Source organism: Trachypithecus francoisi, unplaced genomic scaffold (assembly GCF_009764315.1).
Source record: "Trachypithecus francoisi isolate TF-2019V2 unplaced genomic scaffold, Tfra_2.0 Lachesis_group8, whole genome shotgun sequence".
Classification (NCBI taxonomy): domain Eukaryota; kingdom Metazoa; phylum Chordata; class Mammalia; order Primates; family Cercopithecidae; genus Trachypithecus; species Trachypithecus francoisi.
In genome coordinates, this window is record NW_022681473.1 from 2,342,834 (window position 1) to 2,363,463 (window position 20,630).

General features: G+C 59.3%; 1 protein-coding gene across 3 annotated transcripts in view; it reads left to right on the top strand.

Moving 5' to 3' along the window:
* The window catches only part of KCNQ1 (potassium voltage-gated channel subfamily Q member 1), a 401,184-nt gene that overhangs the window by 120,529 nt on the left and 260,025 nt on the right, over positions 1-20,630 (top strand). For all 3 annotated transcript variants that reach the window (XM_033207531.1, XM_033207530.1, XM_033207529.1), the window contains exons 3-8: positions 5,854-5,980; positions 6,548-6,626; positions 7,233-7,329; positions 8,045-8,185; positions 18,564-18,674; positions 20,113-20,208. In XM_033207531.1, coding sequence (XP_033063422.1) covers positions 5,854-5,980; positions 6,548-6,626; positions 7,233-7,329; positions 8,045-8,185; positions 18,564-18,674; positions 20,113-20,208 — 651 coding nt within the window. The remainder of the gene's footprint in view (positions 1-5,853; positions 5,981-6,547; positions 6,627-7,232; positions 7,330-8,044; positions 8,186-18,563; positions 18,675-20,112; positions 20,209-20,630) is intronic.

Sequence of the window (20,630 nt, forward strand, 5' to 3'; positions counted from 1 at the left end):
CACTGAGCTCCATTCAACATAAGTCTTGTCAACGATGAAACAAGATTAGGGGAATTTTACAGCTTGCCTGTGTTTTTCCACCCAGGGCCCTTTGCACTGCCTGCTATTTGTTTTCTGTCTTCATCCTGAGAGGGCTCAAGGTCTGCGTGCCATTTTGCAATTGACAAATGACTTGTGCTTAGCTATTTTGTTTAATGCTGAACTAACAATAGTTAGTGAAGATTAAGAACTAAAGGCTCAAGGACAGCTACAGATGACCACAGCTGGAGTGTGGCAGATACTCGGGGCCGCTGGGTGGCCCTGAAGGTCCATGGAATCTTTTGGGAGACGTGACCCGCAGGAGCCCAGGTGAGCAACCGCCATGGACCAGGGCCCCTCAAGGCACTCATTTCCGTATCAGAGAACACACATAACGTAAAATTCACCATTTCAGCCATTTCATAGCGTGCAATTTGGTGGCATTTAGTACATTCACAAGGCAGTGCAACCAACACCTGTCTCTGGTTCCAGAGGTTTTTTATCACCTCAAAAGGAAAACCATCCCCACTGCCTTTCTCCCAGTTCCTGACAAACACATTCTTTTTGAAAATTATGGTGAAATATAAGGCCAGGTGCAGTGACTCACGCCTGTAATCCCAGCACTTTGGAAGGCTGAGGCGGGCGGATCACCTGAGGTCAGGAGTTTGAGACCAGCTTGGCCAACATGGTGAAAGCCCATCTCTACTAATAATACAAAAAAAGTTAGCCTGGTGTGGTGGTGCGTGCCACTAATCCCTGCTGCTCAGGAGGCTGAGGCAGGAGAATCACTTGAACCCAGGAGGCAGAGGTTGCAGTGAGCTGAGATAGCGCCACTGCACTCCTGCCTGGGCAACAGAGTAAGACTCTATCTCAAAATAAAATAAAATGAAAATGTGTTTTACCATCTTAACCCTTTTTAAGATCGCAGTTCATTGCGACCGTCGCCACCATCCAGCTCCAGAGCTTTTTTCATCCTGTAAAACTGATGAAAGTCTGTCCCCGTTAAACACTCACTCCCTACTCCCCCTTCCCCAGCCCCTGACACCCACCATCTACTTTCTACCTCTGTGAATCTGACGACTGTAGCAACCTCACGTGAGTGGAAGTAGATAGTATTTGTCCTTGTGTAACTGGCTCGTTTCACTGAGAGTAATGTCTTCAAGGTTCCTCCATGTTGCAGCCTGTGTGAGAATTCTCTTCCTTTTTGAGGCCGAATCCTATCCCATGGTATGGAGGGACCACATCTTCTGTCTCCGTCGGTGCGCTGAGGGTCACTGGGCTGGTTCCACTTTTTGGCTGTTGTGAATGGTGCTGCTGTGGACATGGGTGTGTGTGGCTCTCCTTTAAAGAGACTGGGGACAGACTCCAAGGTGGAATTGCTGGGTCATACAGTCATTCTATTTTTTTTTTTTTTCTGACATATTATTTAAATAGACTGTTAGAGCAGTTTTAGGTTCACCACAAAATCGAGAGACTGGTCGTTTCATGTTTTAAAGCAGCTGCAGCATTCTACCTCCCCCAGCAGCACACAAGGTCCCAACTTCTCCAGATCCTTGGGAGCACTTGTCACTCTGTTTGGGGTGGTAGCTGCCCTAGTGGATGAAAGGCGGCATCTCGTTGTGGTCTTGATTTCCCTGATGATTAGTGACACTGGGCACCTCTCCGTGTGCCTGTTGGCCATCTGTGTATCTTCTTCACAGAAATGACTGTCCAAGCCCTTTGCCTATTTTTTAAAAATTGAGTCATTAGGAACTTTGGTTTTTTAAATAATTTTAAATCACACAAACAATACCCCTGAGAACCAACTTATAACACGCCCCAGGATGGACATGGACTTCTGGTAGAATGGAGCTAGGGGTACAGCATGGGATGGCTGGCTTGTGGGCAGGGGAAAGACCCGTGGCCTATCTTGTTTTGGGGGGCAGGGACCCAGAAACCCATTGCTTTCAGGCCTTGCTAGAAGAGCACACAGTCGAACGAGTGGGTCCAATGTGGAGGGCAGTGGCATCAGCCAAGGCTCCGGGGCGTTTCTTCCCATTTCACGTCTTTTCTGTTGTTTCTGTGAGGGTGTCTCAGGGAGGGGCAGAACCCACAGGATTTGGCTTCCTGACCCTGAACATCCTTGTCCCCAGCCCCTCACTGGGTCTGGAGGAAGGAGGGTACAGTGGTCCTGGTGGCTCTTGTGCCTACACCAGCCTTGGGGCCATCTGACACCCACACCCTCTCTCCAGGCTAGACCCAGCTCTCTAGCTGCCCACTAGATGACCACCAAGGGAGGGCAGCTGGTGGTGCTGACGGCTCTGTGAGGCCCAGGCCTGTCTTCCCCACCTCGCCCCACAGGGCTGAGACACCTCCCTGTCCCATGGTAGGTGGAGGCTCTGGAGTCTCTCTTGGTTACCCTCTCCCTCCTGGGGCTGCTTTTGCAGCCTGGTGTCCTTGTCTCATGTCTGGGTCCCCTTTGCCAAAGGTCCTCCAGCCTTTGTCCTGTACCCACTCACCCGGCAGTAACAGGGCCGCTTCCAGAACCACCACCATGCCCAGGTCGTGTCTGAAAGTGGTCAGCCCTCCGTGGCAGGCCTGGCCTCACCTGCCAGTGTCCTCTTCCACACCTGAGGATACCTGTACCTTGTCCCGGAGGCGGGTGGGGGGGTGCTCTCTCTGCCATGGACACCAGCCTTCCCTCCCCTAAGCTGCGGGTGACCTGACCTAGCCAAGCCTGGCTTTCCTCCTCTGTAAAATGTGAACAGAGGCCACCACCCCCATTATGTGGGTCTGTGTTTGTTCTGTGCACGTCTCGGTGCCCAGCTCTGAGGCCCTTTTGTCCATGAAGCCATCCGCAGCCAGGAGGCGGCCTTGCTTTAGTCTGAAGGAGGGTGTCCAGGGTGGGAGGGGCCTCTTTGTCCCTTTGGTCTGTTTGTGGTCTCAGTGGAGACCAAGGACGGCTCTTTTTCTTGTATCTGTGGGGCAGAGCTCAGGGCCGCACTCCATCAGCGTCCCGGGCCATTGCATCCTTGACCCCGGGGGGCTTGCAGGCGCCACATAGATCTTGTGAGAGACGCTTTATGGGGCTGGACGATCCTGGGTGCCCCTCAGAGAAGGGCCTGGGGCTGGCCCTGTTATCAGTGGGGGAGTCAGGAAGTACCCCTGGCTCTGCATGTGTAGTGGGTGGGCCTCTCAGAGGGGCTGGGGGTGGGGGTGCTGAGCTGGCCTGAGAAGGGTGGGTGGGATAACCTAGGCGGTGGAATGGGGAAGGGAGAGAGCACTCCAGACACAGGGCCCTGAGGAGGCAGGGGCACCCCAGGGAATGGGGGACACCTGGGGCCCATGGGAGGCTCTGGGGGAGACTGGGCTGTGAGCCCCCGGGAAGAAGGCCTCAGGGACAGCCCTAGACTCTGACCCTCAGTGTGGACAGCAGGAGCTATGGCAGTTGCTTAAGCAAGGTGGGCAAGGGAGAAGTGCCAAATGCATGCAGGTTCTGGGGAGGAGCTTGAGGCCCCTTTAGTTCACCTTTGGAGCTTAGAGCCAAGTCTGCAAATACAGATGAACCCAGGGTTAGGAGGGTGGCTAGGGCATCACCCACCTGGGGTCTGGACTGCTGGAGCCAGGGGGAGGCAGGCCTGCCATTCTGTGAACCTGCTTTAGACGGGGGCTGTGGTCCTGTGAATTGGGGATGGGCCATGGCATGGTGTGGGGGACTAGCCCTCCTCCCTGTCCCCGGCTGAGTGTGAGCTCCCTGGGGTCTCGCTGTGGCCTTGGCCCTGGGTGTTGTCCCGCACAACCCAGGAGAGTGTTGGAGGCTGATGGTGGTGGAGATCGTTTTGTCTCTGAGCAAACATTCCATCTTGCTGTTTCCAGCCTAGAGATGGTGAAGGAACTTTTCCTTGGCTCTTTCCTGGCCTGCCAATGGCACCAGCCTAATTAACCCAACAAGCCGGGCCTCCCCAGCCACAGAGCCCGGCTCCCTAAAGGGCAGGTTCTCCGAAGCAAAGACCGATGAGACTGAGCTCCTGCTACCAGAGAGCTGTAGGCCAGCTCGTTGGAATAGTCATGTATTTGTTCCTTCGTTCGTTCATTCAGCATGTCCATGTTGAGCACTGACTGGAGCAGGTCCTGTTCTGGGGCCTGGGAAATGGGGGTGGGTAAGACCAAGGAGCTTAGCCGGACCTCAGCCTAGAGCCCCAGTCCCCAGGAGCTGAAGACAGAGGTGGGACCCGAATCCCACCATGAGGCCACAGAGCCTGCAGGTGTTCACACCTTTTGTTTTTGTGTGTGTGTGTGTGTTTTGTTGTTTTTGTTTGTTTTCTTTTTTGTTCTTTTTCTTTTATTTTTTGAGATGGAGCCTCGCTCTGTCATCCAGGCTAGAGTGCAATGGAGCAATCTTGGCTCACTGCAACCTCCGCCTCCTGGGTTCAAGTGATTCTCCTGCCTCAGCCTCCTGAGTAGCTGGGATTAGAGGCACCCGCCACCATGCCCGGCTAATTTTTGTATTTTTAGTAGAGACAGGGTTTCACCATGTTGGTCAGACTGGTCTTGAACTCATGACCTCGTGATCCGCCCACGTCGGCCTCCCAAAGTGCTGGGATTACAGGCGTGAGCCACCGTGCCCGGCCCACACCCTTTCTTTACCTTGCACCCCTGCCATCTCCCGTATGCACTCGACTGCACACACCCCGACCCCTGAAGGATCTGACGTCATGAGCCTAAAACATTTTTGCAAAAGGAAAGCAACTAAGCTCCCAGCATGTCTCCCCTTATCCATTGGGCTTGCCCCAAACACATGCTGGATGGTGTAAGTATCATTCCATCCTAATTAATAACATTTGGGAGCCAGTGATGGCAGTGTCCAGATGATGGCTCATAGTAGACTCCCTGGTGGGGGTGTGGCCTGGGAGCAAGGCCAGCCGCTGTCACCCAGTGGGAGCAGAAGTCCCCTCCAGGGCCCAGCTTCTGAGGGAAGCCAGGCAGGAGTCTGCCGGAAGTGGGCCTGAGACGCTGTATGCCTGTGGCTTTGTGGCTTTGTGTGGCTAGCGCCTCTCACATGTGGGGGCTGGTTTCATCTTCCAGCCCCACATACCTTCCCTAAGGGCCTCCCATACACCCCGGCTGCCTGGGCGCTGGGCTGGAGCCTGCAGCTGGCCGCCATGCTTTAAGTGTCACAACGGGCTGCACTTCACATGAAAGCTGCATTTTGGCAATAAATCTCCACGAAAGCCCACTGAGCCTGGCACTGCTGCATCCACACTTTACAGCCGAGGAAACTGAGGGCCAGGTTCCCACTTCTGTGCCTAGGGGGTGGGGTCCAGCTCCGAGCGTCGTCTTCCCACTCCTCCAGGAACCTCAGCCTCCTGTTGTCGGTGGAGTTGAGGAGGTGTTGGGGTGTAGAGGGGCCAGGTGACTCCCTATACGGGCAAAGTGGTCCAGAGGCTGCCCCTACCCCAGGTATACCAGGCTCAAAGGCCAGCTGTGAGGTTTTCCAGGGCTGGATCTAGTGGAAAAATGCTTCTCATGGAGGGCGCCCAGGGTTCCTGGCGTGGGGCCCCCTCTGACCCAGGCTGGGGTCCCTGGCGTGGGGCCTCCTCTGGCCTGGGTGGTCCTGGCCTGAGAGCTGCAGCCTCACCTGGGCTCCACTGCCTGTGGACGTGAGCTGAAGCTGCTCGGCTCTCCAGGGCCTCTGTGCGCAGGCGTCGCCATCCGCAGCGGGCCAGGACCTGGGCCTGCTGTTCTCGGTGTCCTTCAGGGGAGGCTCCAGCATGGCTGGGTTCAAACAGGTTGCAGGGCCTGAAGCCACTCAAGGCCGAGCCTGCCTGCAGTGAGTGCCCCACTCTGTCGCTGCAGGAGATCGTGCTGGTGGTGTTCTTTGGGACAGAGTACGTGGTCCGCCTCTGGTCCGCCGGCTGCCGCAGCAAGTACGTGGGCCTCTGGGGGCGGCTGCGCTTTGCCCGGAAGCCCATTTCCATCATCGGTGAGTCATGCCTGCCCTGTGGAGGTCACGCCCAGGTTTCCAGACCAGGAATGACCCCCACCTCACGATCCCCACCAGATGGAGTCCCCTAAGGACTGGGGAACCCCAAGGCCAGCAGCGGGTGACTGCCCAGGATCCAGCATAGGAGCATTGGCAGCCCTCAGCCACCTCTGCACTAAGACGCTGACATGGTGTTGGGAGTAGGGGATTGGTCCCTTACAGATTCCCATGAGCCCTTGCAGCCCAGCATAGCTTCACGGTGGGGCGGTCGCCCTCGGCGGCCTGAGAACCATGGTCCAGGCCTAAGGCCCTGCCCTTTCTGGTCCCTTGCAGGGCTCAGCACAGGGCCCAGCAAGGGCTGGGGGCTCCACATGACCAGGACAGAGGTTGGGTCTCTCGGTTTAGACGCTGCCTGCCTCCCTATCCGAGATGTCCCCCTGTCCCTGGTCATCAGGCCCTGACCCGCCTGACCAGCAAGCCCCTTCCCCAGATGAGAGAAGGGGGTGTGCTCTTCCCCGGGATCCCGGCTGTGACGACCACAAGCTCCCCCTCTCCTGTACTCCACAGACCTCATCGTGGTTGTGGCCTCCATGGTGGTCCTCTGCGTGGGCTCCAAGGGGCAGGTGTTTGCCACATCAGCCATCAGGTGCGTCTGTGCCATGAGCTCTCCCTGCCATGCTGACCTGCCCCGAGCACCCCTCCTGAGCCGTGGGTGGTCTCGTGCCCCATCCGCCTTGCTCTGATGCAAGGTGCCCTGGTGCCCGCTGCCCCTGGGGACACTGAGCCATGTGCTGGGGTGGGTGGAGCGGAGTAGGTGCAGGCAAGTGTGGAGGGCACGGCTCAGACCCAAGATGCCTCAGGCAGTCCTAGGCTCTGGCCCAACGCCAGCGCCTCTGAGCTTCCAGGACTTGGGTGGTAACCTGACCATCTGGGCACATAGCCTGCCCATCTGCAAACTGGGGTGACCCCAGGGGCTCCCCCAGAAGGCAGTCTGGGGACTGAGGGAATCTGGAGGTACCTGGTCGACCCCCAGCCCCAGCCCTGTGTGAGCAGATTCAGAGCAGACTCTGGGGGGCTGCGCCTGGGAGGGAAATTCCGAGGCCCCTGTCATGATGGACGTATACCCGGCTTCCCCACCCAGAGTGGGCGCCCGGCAGGGGCAGGGACACCCATGCCATCGGCCACCCCCAGGCCCAGAGTGAACACCTGAGCCCAGCCTGGCTCCCTCAGCCCCACACCATCTCCTTCCCAGGGGCATCCGCTTCCTGCAGATCCTGAGGATGCTACATGTCGACCGCCAGGGAGGCACCTGGAGGCTCCTGGGCTCCGTGGTCTTCATCCACCGCCAGGTGGGTGGCCCAGGTTGGGGTGGGGCCCGGGTTGGGGGCAGGATGGAGGGAGCAGAGCAGCCCACGCCAGGACAGCTTGAGATGCGCCGAGGCCCTGGGGGTCGGTGGGTGCCGGGGCGCAAGGGTACCTGAACGGGGCCCAGGATCTCAGAGCAAGCCCAAGCCTGAGCCCAGCTTGGATGCTCACCCCAGCCTGGTGCCGGTGACCCTGGCCTGCCAGGCTGATGATGTGCTCACTTTCCTCTGAGCTGGGAGCAAAAGAAGACAGAAAGTCAGAAATGAAAAACCCAGGCAAATCAGGAACCCGGTCAAGGCGGGGACACCCGCACCCCTTCCCGAGGGTGCGCCCAGATGGGCTCGGGCTGCACCAGCCCCTGGCTCTGGGGTGAGGGGACCCTTCCTCTCCCTGGGGATCTCCTGGGTCCTGGTCCATTCTTGGTTCTGTCATGTGGCGGGAAAGAGAGCCGGAGCCTGTGCCGGTCCAGACGGTGGGCCTGGGGCGACCCCAGGGCTGAGCCTCATTCTGGGGGTAACCCCCACCTGCCACTTACTGGATGAGGAGTGGGTTATATTGAAGCCAGCCCCATGCATGTGAACCGCACTAGAGCGGCTTAGGACGCCCAGTGATCGCTGGGACTCGCTGCGTTAGGTGTCTGCACAGGAGGCTCCCAGCCTGCAGTTCCTGGAGCCCGACACTGTCTGTTTTCTGGCCTAGGAGCTGATAACCACCCTGTACATCGGCTTCCTGGGCCTCATCTTCTCCTCGTACTTTGTGTACCTGGCTGAGAAGGACGCGGTGAACGAGTCAGGCCGCGTGGAGTTCGGCAGCTATGCAGATGCGCTGTGGTGGGGGGTGGTAAGTCAGAAACTCCCAGGCATGGGGACAGGGGCAGCTGGGGCTGAAGAGGTGGCAGGACACCAGGGCACCGGTGTCTCGAGACTGCAGGCCTTGTTGGCGGGGGGCTTCTCACCTGCGTGCTCACAGGCCTCTGTCCACAAACCTGCGCTTGGAGCCGCTGGCATGGGTCCCCGTGCTCAGTGTCCAATCCTTCGGCATCACTGTCTTGAAGTTCTGAACGTCTCGTCTTTGAACTTGAGATTTGAGAGGGAAGTTGGAGTGGTCACTGGAGTGTGTGTTGGGGGCTTAGCGGTCTCGGCTCCCCCATGGCTCTGCCTCCCACCATCGTCCTAGGCTGCCCATTCTCTCCTCCACCCCGGCCCTCACCCTGGCAGGGCCCCAGGAGAGCGGCGTCAGACGCATACCTCCCGTGTCTCTGAGGGTCCGCACGGGCCCTGTGAGTGCCCCTGACCCCAAGGAGCCAGACGTGAGACAGCAAACAGGAAAGACCACGATGGCTCAAGAGACCCCAGCAGAGATCCGAGAGTCCCCGTGTTTCCAGTGGATGCTGGGCCTGCAAGTTCTGGAGCCGGCCCTGGGCGGTGGCGACGTAGGTGCAGCTGAGCCTGGGGAGCAGGGACCCGGCCTGTGGGCCCAGAGGCTCTGCCCCTGGCTGTGAAAGTGGGTTCCAACCACCTAGAGCAGCCCAGGAGCCTTGGGGAAGTGGGTGTGCAGCAGGCGGATCCCGCAGTGGAACACCAAGCCACCCAAAGCTCCGTGAGGCTGCACAGGAGGGGTGGGGCGGGGTGTCTCAGGCCGAGTCTGTGGCGGCTTCCTTGAGGGCGTCAGGCTTGCACGTGGGAGAGGGAGATGTTCCGATGAGGATGCAGCTGCAGGAATCAGGGCGCACCCTCTGAGCTGCAGGCTCCCCGAGTCCCGTGTCACTGGCCTGTGGGCCCAGCAGCAGTTGCTCATGGCTCGGAGGACGTTGGTCGAGGCATTTTTAGGGGCAGGCCCAGCTTGCCAGTGTCCCTCTGGGAGCTGGTGGTTGCCTTCAAATCCTCCAGTGAAAGCTGGCGTTTATATACACGTGGAGCTTGAGAGTTGCTTCTAGGGGGAACACGTAGGTACCCTGAGGGGAGCAGCTGGCTGGAGGTCAGAGTGCAGGGAGGGAGTGACTCCATCCCATCTCCCCCCACAGCTGCAGGGCTGGGTGGGCCGTCCAGAGGCCACCAAGGCCCAGGGTGGCACCATCACACCTTGGGGAGTGGCCGTGGGTGGGTGCCGGGAAGCCCAAATGCCGAGGTGACGGGGTACCCCCTGCTCTGCCGCCACAAGGCTGTCCCCGCGTCTGCTCTTGCCTACTGACCTCCGGACTCACTCAGCCCGATAACAGGCCAGATGGGATCGTGGTAGCAACAGGGGCTGGGGGCTGCGGAGGAGGCCATCGAAGCCCGCACAGGGTGGGAGCCAAGGACTGCAGGCCGCACAGGGGCTGGAGGTGGGGCGGGCAGGGCATCCATGGGCAACACATGCTGGTGGTGCCAGGACCCAGTCTGTCTGCCCTGAGTTCTCCTTCCAGAAAGGACCAGCCTTGCTGGCTCTTGGGCCCCCCGACCACCATCAGAGCCTATCTGGGCGGGATGAGAAGCCTCCCCGTGGCTCCCCAGGCAGGCACATGTCCCTGCGATTGCTGTGCCTCGTCCCTCCCCCACCGCTTCCCCGGTGAGGCCAGACACTCAGCAGTGGCTCCTGACATAGGCAGAGTCAGCAGGTTTTCTGGAAGCTTCCAAAGTGCTGCACGGCTCAGGGATGGCAGGGACATGCTGACACAGCTCCTGGGCTGGGGCAGGCCCCGGTTTCGGCCTCTTCCCGCCTTCCTGGGGGCCTGTGTCCCTGAAGGCCCCAGGGTGGCAGGCCTGGGCAGGTTTGGGCAGAAGGACCCAGCCCCCGGCGGGAGCCTGCCGGCAGTGAGTGTGGGTGGGTAGGGCCTGCTCGGGGAATGGACTGCCCAAAGCCAGGAGAGTTCCCAGGAGGCTGGTGGCAAGGTGGGCAGTGAGGAGTGGTGGTGTGGCGGAAGCCAGTGGATACTGGCCCTGGAACGGCTGATAAGCAGTGCCCAGCCTTCGGTGCTGTCCTGCCTGCCTTCCCAGCCGCCCACTGGAGCTATGGGCAGCAGACGCTACTCCCCAGCCCCCCAGCCCGCGGCAGAGCGGCGCTCCCACTCCCACACCTGTGCAAACATCCGCTCGCTGGCCGGGAACACGGCCCCTTTGTGCCCGGCTTGGCATCAGTGCCCTGGCCCGCACTGTCAGCTGCAGCCTGAGCCTCGGCCATCGCGCGCCCTGGCCTGGCCATTGTTCCCGCCGGGCCCTGCGCCCCTGGTCGCCCTGGGCCCCCCGCCGCCCGGGGCTCTGGGGCAAACAGCTCCCATTCAGCTGCCCTGCAGCTGTCTGGGGGGAGCGGCCCCTGAGGCCTGAGTTATGGGCTGTGTTCCTGGCGTTTCTCGGACAAACAGAACTTGAGAAACGCAAGAAGGGGCAGCCCAGATGGGGGCTTTTAAGCCAGTTTTGCCAATTTGCAACTGCGCCCTGAGCAGTTGTTTTCTTTCAGCTCCTTTGTCCTGCTTCCCTCACTCCACTGGGGAGTGAAGCATGCCCCCCCGGCCAGGCAGCCAGGCCTGCTCCATGTCCGTCCGTCTGTCCGTCTAGGCTGCCACCGGCCCTTACTGGGTGGGAGGTGGCTTCCTGGAGGCCAGGCCATTCTGATCATCATGCTGCATCTGCCCCAGGCCTTGCCTGGACTCTGTGGACTCCTCACCCCTCAGACACACCCTGAGAGGGTGCTGGAGCTGCCACAACAAAGTCCTCGAACTGCTGGGCCCAGAGCAACAGAAACGCACGAGCTCTAGAGGCCAGAGCCTGAAGCGAGGTGTGCACAGGGCCGGCCCCTCCGAAGGCTCAGGGAGAACTTGCCTGTGCGGCCGCCTCATTCCTCTGTGTCAGGCCCTGTCTCTCAGGAGGACGCTGTTGGCTTTCGAGTCCACCCGGGGGATCCAGGAGGAGCTCATCTCGAATGAATCTTCAAAGCCTATTTCCAAATATCACATTCTGTGGGGCCGGGTGAATGTGAATTAGGGGGGATGCGGTCCAGCCTAGGACAGTGGGTGTGGCCCAGGTGGGCTTCCTGGGAAGGTCCCTCCCCTTGCCAGCCACCAGTTTCCACAGCTGTCCAGTGAAGGTGCCAGCTCAGTGGCTGAGCGTCCCCTCCTGTCCCCTTCCCCAGGGTGGCGATACCCAACTTGGATGTGAGAACTCCCGGACCCCTAAGCGTGGCGCCTGCCCTGGCTGCCGAGGCGTTTGGGGAGAATTTAAGACTTTTCTTTGCCCTTGGAACAAAATGCGTTTGTTTGTGTTGAAGTTTGAGTGGAGGGAGAAGCAGTTTTTGCAAACACGGGCTCCTCTGTTCAGCGCCTGGGGGTCTCTAAAAACAGGAGGCTGCCGGGCTCTGTTTACCCCTCTGCATCTAAATTTAGAATTGACAGTAAAAAAACTGGAACCCCATTCCTACATTTCAGCTGCCTTTTGAAGTAGAACCTCACTGCCTGCCGTTCACTCTCTCCTCACCTGGAGGCTCCAAAAACTCCCACCTCCTTGGCAGTGCTGCACCCTGGCGGGGCAAGGCCAGAAGGGGCTAAGGGCTGGTGCAGGGGTGTGCATGAGGGCAGGGCCTCCCAGGCAGTCACAGGCAAGCCCTGTTGGCACTGCCCAGCAGGAGGGGTGGTGTCCGGAATTGCTGGGGAAGCCAAGGCACTGTAGGCTGAGGCGCAGCAAGACCCGGCCCCCATCTGAGCACCTGGGTCAGGGTTCTTCCTCCTCCTGGAGTTCCGTGCAAAGGGGAATGAGTTCAGCTGCCCTACTGAGTGGGCCTGGGGACAGAGGCAGAGTACGCACCTGCTGCGTGCCTCAGTTTCTCCATCTGCACATGGGAGACAGAAATCCATCTCCCAGGGCCAATGCGGGGCCCGCGGCGAGGGCTGCTGAGGACTGTAATCCCAGAGGCTGCGACCGATCCCTTTGCTGCGGTGACTCCCTGGACCGAAAAGGCCTCCTGGTGAGGCTGGGTCTCCATTTGTGGACTCACTGTTGAGGCATGTGGCTTGCGGTCCTACTCTGTGCCAGGCACTGGCAGGGGTTCGGGCAGCCCTGTCTTGCTCTCTCTGTCACGGTCAGGAGCAAGAAGCATGGTGTGAGCTGGTGCTGGCCTGTGGTGGTTCACAGGTGGCCATGGGACACGCCACCGGGGTGTCCCTGCAAGACAGTCTCCGCGCGGGGCAAGGAGGCCTCCCTGAGGTGACGTCTGAGCTGAGACCTCAACACAGAGTCACCGTCACCTGGGCCACCTTCGGGCAGGGTGCTGAGCCTGACTGTACCTCGGGGAAGACGCGGCCTGGGGCCTGGGTGCCATGGGGGTGTTGACGGTTTCACCACCAGCCCGTGTGTGGGGCTCCGGCCTTCATGAGTGAAGAGAGGACCCCATGTGATGGGGAGGCCTGGCCCTCATGAATTTGTGTTCGTTTATTTACTTTCTCCTGCTGAAAGGAAGCGGGTTTATTTTGGGGTGTGTGTTTGCTTTTGCTTTTACCCTGAGAGTTTGCGAGCCTGCTGGCTTGTTCCCCCACCCCCACGTGGCGGCGTCAGCCCCTTTATGGCTCTTCCTGAAAGCCAGGCCAGAGTCTCCAGGGCGGCCCCACGGGGGCTGGGCGAATCTTCGGAATGTGCTGGGCGTCCCCTCGGAATGTGAGTGCCTGGCCTGTTAGAGCCCCAGGACTGCTGGCCCCACCCTTCTCTGCTCCAGAGGCAGTCCTGCCTCCCATCCAGGGGCCTCCCTCTGTCCATGGCTCCCCCTTCCCCAGGCCACCCCCAGGCCCCTCTTCTCCAACTCTGTTGGCCCTGCCCTCCGTAGTATCACCCAGGGCAGGGGGCCCTGTCCTGCCCTGTCCTGAGGAGTGCATGTCTCTGATCCCTGCATGGGGGCAGCCCACCAGCTAGCAGAGGCTCTAGACAGGCTCTAGACTGGGTCTCTAAGTCTGCAAGGGGCACCAGAGCACTTTACAAATCCCAGGAGTGAATGACAGGCTGGCCATGTGCCAAACCCTAACCCAGCAGGCAGCCCGTGAGAAGTGTGTTGTGACCATGCACCTTCCTAAGAGGAGGAAATTGAGGCACAGAACAGGCTGGGGCTTTGCCTGAGGCCAGATGGACAGGGTGAGAACTGCCCCCCACACTCAGCGCTGTGGTGCCAGCCCAGCCTTGCCAGCACGGCAACCACAGGACTGCCAGGCAAGGCGAGGGTGCCAGGTGGGGCCCGAGGCCCTCACAGGGCATTGTCCCACATCCCTTGGAACGGCTGAGACAGGCATCGTGCCACGAGAGGGGACACCTGCCTGGACCTCTGTGTGCTCAGCCTACTGGGGGCACTGAGACTGAGGGCGCAGCTCTGGGAGATCCTACATGGGCTTCCTGCTAGGCCCTGGAGAGGGGACCAGGCCTGGGAGGGCATCCTTGGCCCAGAGCCTCCATGAAGAGCCAGGGGCCTCCTCATGGCTGGGGCCCCGGCACAGCGACCTGGGAATGGCTGTGGTCGCATGGGATGTCCCAGAGCCCCTGCCACCCTCCCTGGAGCTGTGGGGCTAAGCTTGGGTGCTGCACTCTCCTGACTCCATCCTCGGGTGCCTCCTCATGGGCAGCCTGCGCCCTCGATGCTGGGCAAGGTCTAGGCCTACAAGGCTGAAGCAGCCTCAGTCCATCTCTGCCTTCGGGGACCACAGCGGGAGCGTGGGTCCTGCAGGCCTTGGTCCAGCTGTCTGCCTGGACACTTTCTAATGGGAAGCCCTCAACACAGTGACTGCCCAGCCTCAGTTTCCTCCTCTGTAGATGATCTTGACCTGAGGGTGCCAGCTGGGGTGTGACACCTCTGGGCTACCCCCTGCTCCCGCTCTTGACCACCCCTCCCTCTGGACAGATGACCACCACCTCTCCAGCCAAGGCCACCCCTTCCTTCTGGGCAGATGACTACCACATCTCCAGCCGGGGCCAGTGAGTTCTGAGAGCCAGGGCTTCGCGTGTGGCTGGAGCTCAGGTTTCTGGGCTGGCCTCAGTCATCCCCTTGAGGCCAGCCTTGAGGAGGCTGCTTCCGAAAGGAGGGAATAGAATCCCAGTGCTCCTCAGGGCGGAAAATGGGGAACTAGAAGGCTCCCCATGCCTCCCACCCCTTCACACGGGAGTGAAGGCACAGGCCAGCAGGAGGGTGGGAGAACGTGCTGACCAGTGGGGTGTGGGTTCCCCACTCGCCCCCACAGTTCCTGCCATGGGTGTGACTTTGTGTGCCTCGTGTGACTGGCGCCCTGGCAAGGAGCTGTCGCCCAGGAGACAGACATGTGGATCTGCATTCCAGGAGGCGGGCCATCAGGGACTAATCCCCAGCATAGTGACCATAAAACAGCCCATTCCTGAGCTGCTCGTGTCTGAATGTAGGAAAAACAAACAGGTCTGCAGGGAGGGGCCTTTTCCTCGTTAACTTGAGGAGGGGGGTCGGGCCGGGTCTGGGCAGACGGGCAGACAGGGCGAAGGTGGGGTCCTGGAACTACATCTGGCTGTATGTGTGCTCTCCACGGTGGGCAGACACCCAGGGGTACTTCTGGGGCTGGCCTTTCTCTCCCGCTGGGGGCACCCCTGGCTTCTACAGACCGCCCAGCCAGCCAGCCAGCAGGCGCCCACGTGTACCCAGCTCAGCCCCAGGAGGTGACGCCCCCACCCTCAGCAGGTCTCGTCTGTTTGGGGCAGGTTTGGGAGGCGGTCTGGGGTGTCCTTACCTGAGCAGGTGGCCACCTCACCTGCTCGCCTGACCCCAGCTCCACTCTGGCTTCCAGGCCAGCCCTACTCCATTCCACCTTCATCATGGAGTTTCTGTATTCGATTTTTAAGTAAATCAAAATATAGTATTTTCATTTAAAAAGTAATGATTCTAAATATTTTTAAATAATGTAATGTTATTATTAAAATGACGTTTAATACACCAGCCCGTGCCATTTGTTCTGATGCCTGAGTTTGCCGGCGCCCCTTACACTTGGCACCCAAGGCACGAGCACCTTGCTGGCGTCCCCCAGCCACCTGCTGCCTGGACCCCCTACAGGCCAATTCCTGCCTCTCAGCCTATCTTGGGTTTGTCCCCGGCCTCCTCGGGAGGCAACCGTGCCCAGGCCTCTTGGTCTCAGGGCCCCTTGGTGCCCCTGACAGAGAAGCCCCGTTCGTGGGCATTGTGCCATCAATGTTTAATACAGTGGAGACATGTAAAAACAATTCCATATTAATTTATTAAAATAATAGACCCATTACATTTTCATAAATAATGTTATGAAAAATTTCTATATTTTCCAAAACAAATATTATTGAAAGAAAAATATGCATTTTTGCAAATCTCCAGAAAGCCTGGCTCCCCAGAGGACGGGGATCCCCACACCTGCCCCGGGCCTGTCTGTCAAGAGCAGTGTCCCACTGCTCACGCTTGGGTGGGAGCAAGAGCACCCGTGAGTGCCCCCCAGCCATAGCGAGGGCTGCCGTCCCTGAGCCCGGCCCCAGCAGATCATCAGTGCACATTTGCCTGGGGAATGCAGACTCAGCCCTGTCCTGGACACAGCCCTTCAACCCTGCTTCTCGTACCTGGCCCCCACCTTGGGCACTGCTCTGCCACACCCCACCACCCCCGCTTTCTTCGGCCTAATCTTGTCCTTCGGGACCCAGTGCTAGAAGGATGTCCTGGTGGGGTGGGACTTGGGCCTGCGCTGGGCTGCTTCTCAAGTCTCGGGCTGCACATGCCAGCCAGGCGGATGGTGCTGAGAGGGCCCCTTCTGCAGAGCAGAGGCAGAGCCAGGAGTGGAGGGGTGAGCACTGCCTCAGGGCGTCAGCAGGGGCTGTGCAGGCCCAGGCACAGGTTTGAGGGATGAATAGGAGGAATCAGCATGTTCATACTGAAGGAGTGAGTGTCCCCCCAAGAAATCTGGATTAGACAGACTCTGGAGCCCTCTTGTTACCTGTCCAGGCTGCAGGGGCCCTCTGAGCTTAAGGCCAGGATAGGCCAGGGTCCCCGCTCTGCCCAGGCCCTTCTAGGCCCGTTAATGGGCCACCCGTGTGTGCTTTCTTGGACTTGCTGCAGACTTGGTAAATAGTGGATGTGCTGGGCCCCTAGGCTCTGAGCCTCTGGGCTGAGAGCTCACCAGGTGAGAGTTGCTCCCCAGGGCAAGACTGGCACAGGGTCTCCGATGCCCCGCCCAATTTGCAGCCCTGTGTCTGCCTCTGCAACTCCCCACCCCAGTGCACATGGGCCCTCTGGGGAAGTTAGCGGCAGCCCAGCCTGTGCATGTGGGTGCAGGCCCTCTGGGGAGGACACCCTGCAGACAAGGGCCTTGGGCTTCCCCAGGGTCTCCCTCTCTGCCAGTCACTGTCAGCCTCACCCATGGCCTGGTTGCACCCTGCAGGGACGTGGCTGCACTCTGTGCCTGTGCTGCGCGTTCAAGGTGTCTGCACCTCAGTGCGCCCTGAAAGTGTCAGGCTCGGACATGGGGACCAGCTCCCTTTTTACATGACCTTGTCACGTGTGTGACGCACGTGTGTGTACCGACCGGGTCATTGTATGTTTCAGTGTGTATGTGTGCGCACACACATGTGCATGTGTGGAGCGTCCCATCTCTGCATGAGGCATGTTTGTGGGTGTGTGCCCACGCACACAGAGCCGGGTGGCCCACAGAAAGGGCCTGGCAGTAAACAGCTTCCTGTGCACATTGTGTGTATGGTGGGGGCATGGGTGCATGTGGGTGTCTCTTAAGAACAGCGGCACTGCAGGGAGAGCTCCGTGTGCAGTTGCAGAAGATAACCTGCGAGCAGCCTCTGCACCAGCGTCCTGACCATAAGCGAACGTGCGGTCAGAGCATTAGCGGGGCAGGGGCCTGGGTGACGGCCAGGGCTCAGCAGTGGCCTGTCCTGCCCCGCGGCCTGACGGCGGTGGCTGGCATTTGTCAGTGTTCGTTAATGTGCTCATCAGCACAGCCTGGTTTCCCATAATGTGGCCCCTTCTGCTGCCTGAGCCTCCAAGCCTCCTGCTCTGGCAGTTCTGGGCAGTCACATGAGCTGTGGGCACCTGCTTCTCCACGTGTGCGCCTGTGCACGCCTGCCCAGCGGTGGTCACGGGGATTCTCCCCACCCTCCCTCCTCCTCAGTGGCTGGTGGAAACCATGGGGAGGCCCGGGGACCCTGGTCTCGTGGGGGTTCAGGTGGGCCGGGAATTGTTCTTGCCCTTCCATCAGAGTGTGTTAAACAGGCCTCAGGCCTTCCTGCCATCAGCACTGGGCCCATAGGGCTGAGAATCCAATGGGGGTCTCCATGTGGTTCCCAGCTAGGGCATTCCTGGGCCTGCAAGCAGTGGCTGTCACTTGGCCTTGACCAGAAGCCCCAAGCGGGTAAATGCTGGGCTAATAGCTGAGTGTGGTGCCCACAGCAGGGCTGCAAAGACCTCCCGCAGCCACAGCCTTGGTCTGGGCCACCATGCCAGCTGTCCAGGTGACCCTGGGCATGAGCCTGTGTGTCTACAGGGTGAGCTGTGCCTCAGGGCCACTCTGGGTCTCCTTATTGGGCTCAGCGCCAGCTCCTGAAGAATCCAGCAGGCAGCCCACACAGGGTGGGCTCCTAAGTCCTGCAGGATGACATTTCCAGGCTCAGGCTGGAAGCCCCAGGAAGCAAACCTCAGATGCCAGCAGGAGGCATGGGCGGGGGGAGCCTCCTATTGTCCCACCACACGTCCTGGACGGATGGCTCTCCCACCAAGAAGAAGGCTTGAGCTGCATCTTGTACTCTCAGAAAAGAGGAAAATAAAACATCTGGTGCCCTGGAGTGGCGTCAGGAAGCAGCGCGTCATCCCAGCCCTTGCTCTTTGTCAACGACCGGCCTCAGTGGGAGCTACCGGTCTCCTGGGGGCTGGCACACAGCAACGTCGGTGGTCCAGGGGCCCAGCCTCCTGGGGACAGGCAGGCAGATGAGGCAGCAGGTGCGGGGTGAGCTCTCAGGCCCACGTTCCCAGCCAGCAGGCCCGGCCCTTTGTGGGTGCTGGGGTCCTTGCATGTGCTGGTGGGACATGCCTTGTGTGTGACACCGAGAGCCTGGGAGACACGCGCCATCCCGCTGCTCTGTTCCTGGTGCTTTCGCCGAGTCACACGGGGTCGTCCTGGTGGTCAGGGTCTCTTATGGGCCTCTCCGCGCATCAGAGTGGTGGGTTTGGGTTAGGCAGGTGGCCCTCCCAAGGCTCCAGTCCCATCCGTGGCTGACCACTGTCCCTCTTCCTGCAGGTCACAGTCACCACCATTGGCTATGGGGACAAGGTGCCCCAGACGTGGGTCGGGAAGACCATTGCCTCCTGCTTCTCTGTCTTTGCCATCTCCTTCTTTGCGCTCCCAGCGGTAGGTGCTCCATGGTGTGTTTTCCCCAGCTCCTCGGACAGCTGGGGCCCTGGGGTGGCTGCACGCCCCTCCCTCTGAGCAGACCCGCTTCTGTTCAGAACCAAGAGGGCGCTTCCCTTCCAGAAGGTGCTAGACCCCAGAGCTCCACTTGCCCTCCCTGGGGCCCTGGATGCAGACTTCCTGTTTGCAGTCCCCATTGGGGTCCTTGCAGGCAGTGTGGGAGGCAGCCTAGAGTGGCTGTGCATGGACACAGTGTGGGACAGGCCTGCTTACTCAGCCCTGCGGGGTGGGCAATGCTGCTACCACGCCCCATGGAGGCAGAATCTTGCGCCTGGAGAGGGCGCTTCCATGCTGTGGCTGGCCCGGGGAGGGGGTTTGTTCCATGGCCTTTCCAGAAACCACAGATTGTTAGGTGATGTGTCTAGTTCGCAATGCCCATATGTGGGTGTATGTGTGTTATGTGTGTATGTGCATATGTGTTTGTGCTGTGTGTGTATAATTTTATGTTACTTGTATACTATGGATATGTGTATATGTATCACATGGGTGTGTATTGTACCGTATATGTGCGTGCATACTGTGTATACATATTGTATGTGCATATGTTGTATTTAGTATGTGTGGTGTGTTGTGTGCACATGTATGCGTTATACATGTATATCAGTATGTTTGCATATGTGTATTTATGTATCTGTGTGTCACAGGTATATATACTATACATCTATGTGCTGTATATGTGTGTGTGCACATGACATGTAGACGTACGTGTTAGTGTGTTAGTATGTGTTAGTGTGTGTTAGTGTTTGTTAGTGTTAGTGTGCATTATTAGTGTGTTAGTGTTTGTGTGTGTTTGTGTTAGTGTGTTAGTGTTTGTTAGTGTGTGTGTGTTAGTGTGTTAGTGTGTTAGTGTGTGTGTTAGTGCGTGTTAGTGCGTGTGTTTGTGTGTGTTAGTGTGCATATCTATTGTGTGTGCGTGTGCGTCACATATGCATATGGACCATGTGATCCCCTCTGTAGACCAGGAGTTCTCTAGCTTGTGGGTGGGTCCTTTGCATCCCATCAGCCGTCCTTGGGCAGGGCGGCAGCAGCAGTGACTGAGAAGGGCTGACTTCTCACTTGCGACCCCCATCCCAGTGGTATGACCCCTTCCTGGGTGCATACAGATGGGCCAGCCCACCTGGCCCCCAGAATGGTCCCTGGGAATGGGTTAGAGAGGCTCTAGCCCCACCCCACGGGACTGGGCCCCTTGCTGGATAAGCCCTGTGGTATAAGTTCTGCCCCCCATGCTGGCCCAGGACAGGCAGGCTGGGCCCAAGGTGGGACTTGGGGGACTTCCGGCATGGCCTTCCCACAACTATGACTGGCAACCATGTCCTGAGGCTGCACCCAGCTGGCAGTGGCCTGTGTGGACGGGACTCTCCTGTCCATTCCTTCCCAGGGGATTCTCGGCTCAGGGTTTGCCCTGAAGGTGCAGCAGAAGCAGAGGCAGAAGCACTTCAACCGGCAGATCCCGGCGGCAGCCTCACTCATTCAGGTGCGGTACCTGCAAGGCCCTAGTCACTGACATTTTGGTCACTGTTAGTGTTGCTTCCAGCCCTCATGGCCACCTGTCGGAACCACCATTGGCCCCTGTGTCCGCCTGGCTGGCCTGTGGGGCATACCCTGCTTGTGGAACCCTTGGCTTCTGTGGTGATGGGGTGAGCATGGGGCGCTGGAGCCTGTCTTCCTGCAAAGCCACTCCCATCAAGGGCCATGCCCTGTGGGCTGGAGAGGAGGCACGGCCGTGGCCATGCCAGGAGTGGACGTGGTTGGCTCTGAGGCTCCCCTGTGCTCCCATTCTCCCCCCAACCGCACAACAACCTGAGGGCTGAGTCTGGGAGTGGGGTGGCCAGGTGATTGTCCCCAAGGGAGGTAGGACCCAGCTGTGCAGTTGGTGCCTTCTGGAGGGCCTGGCAT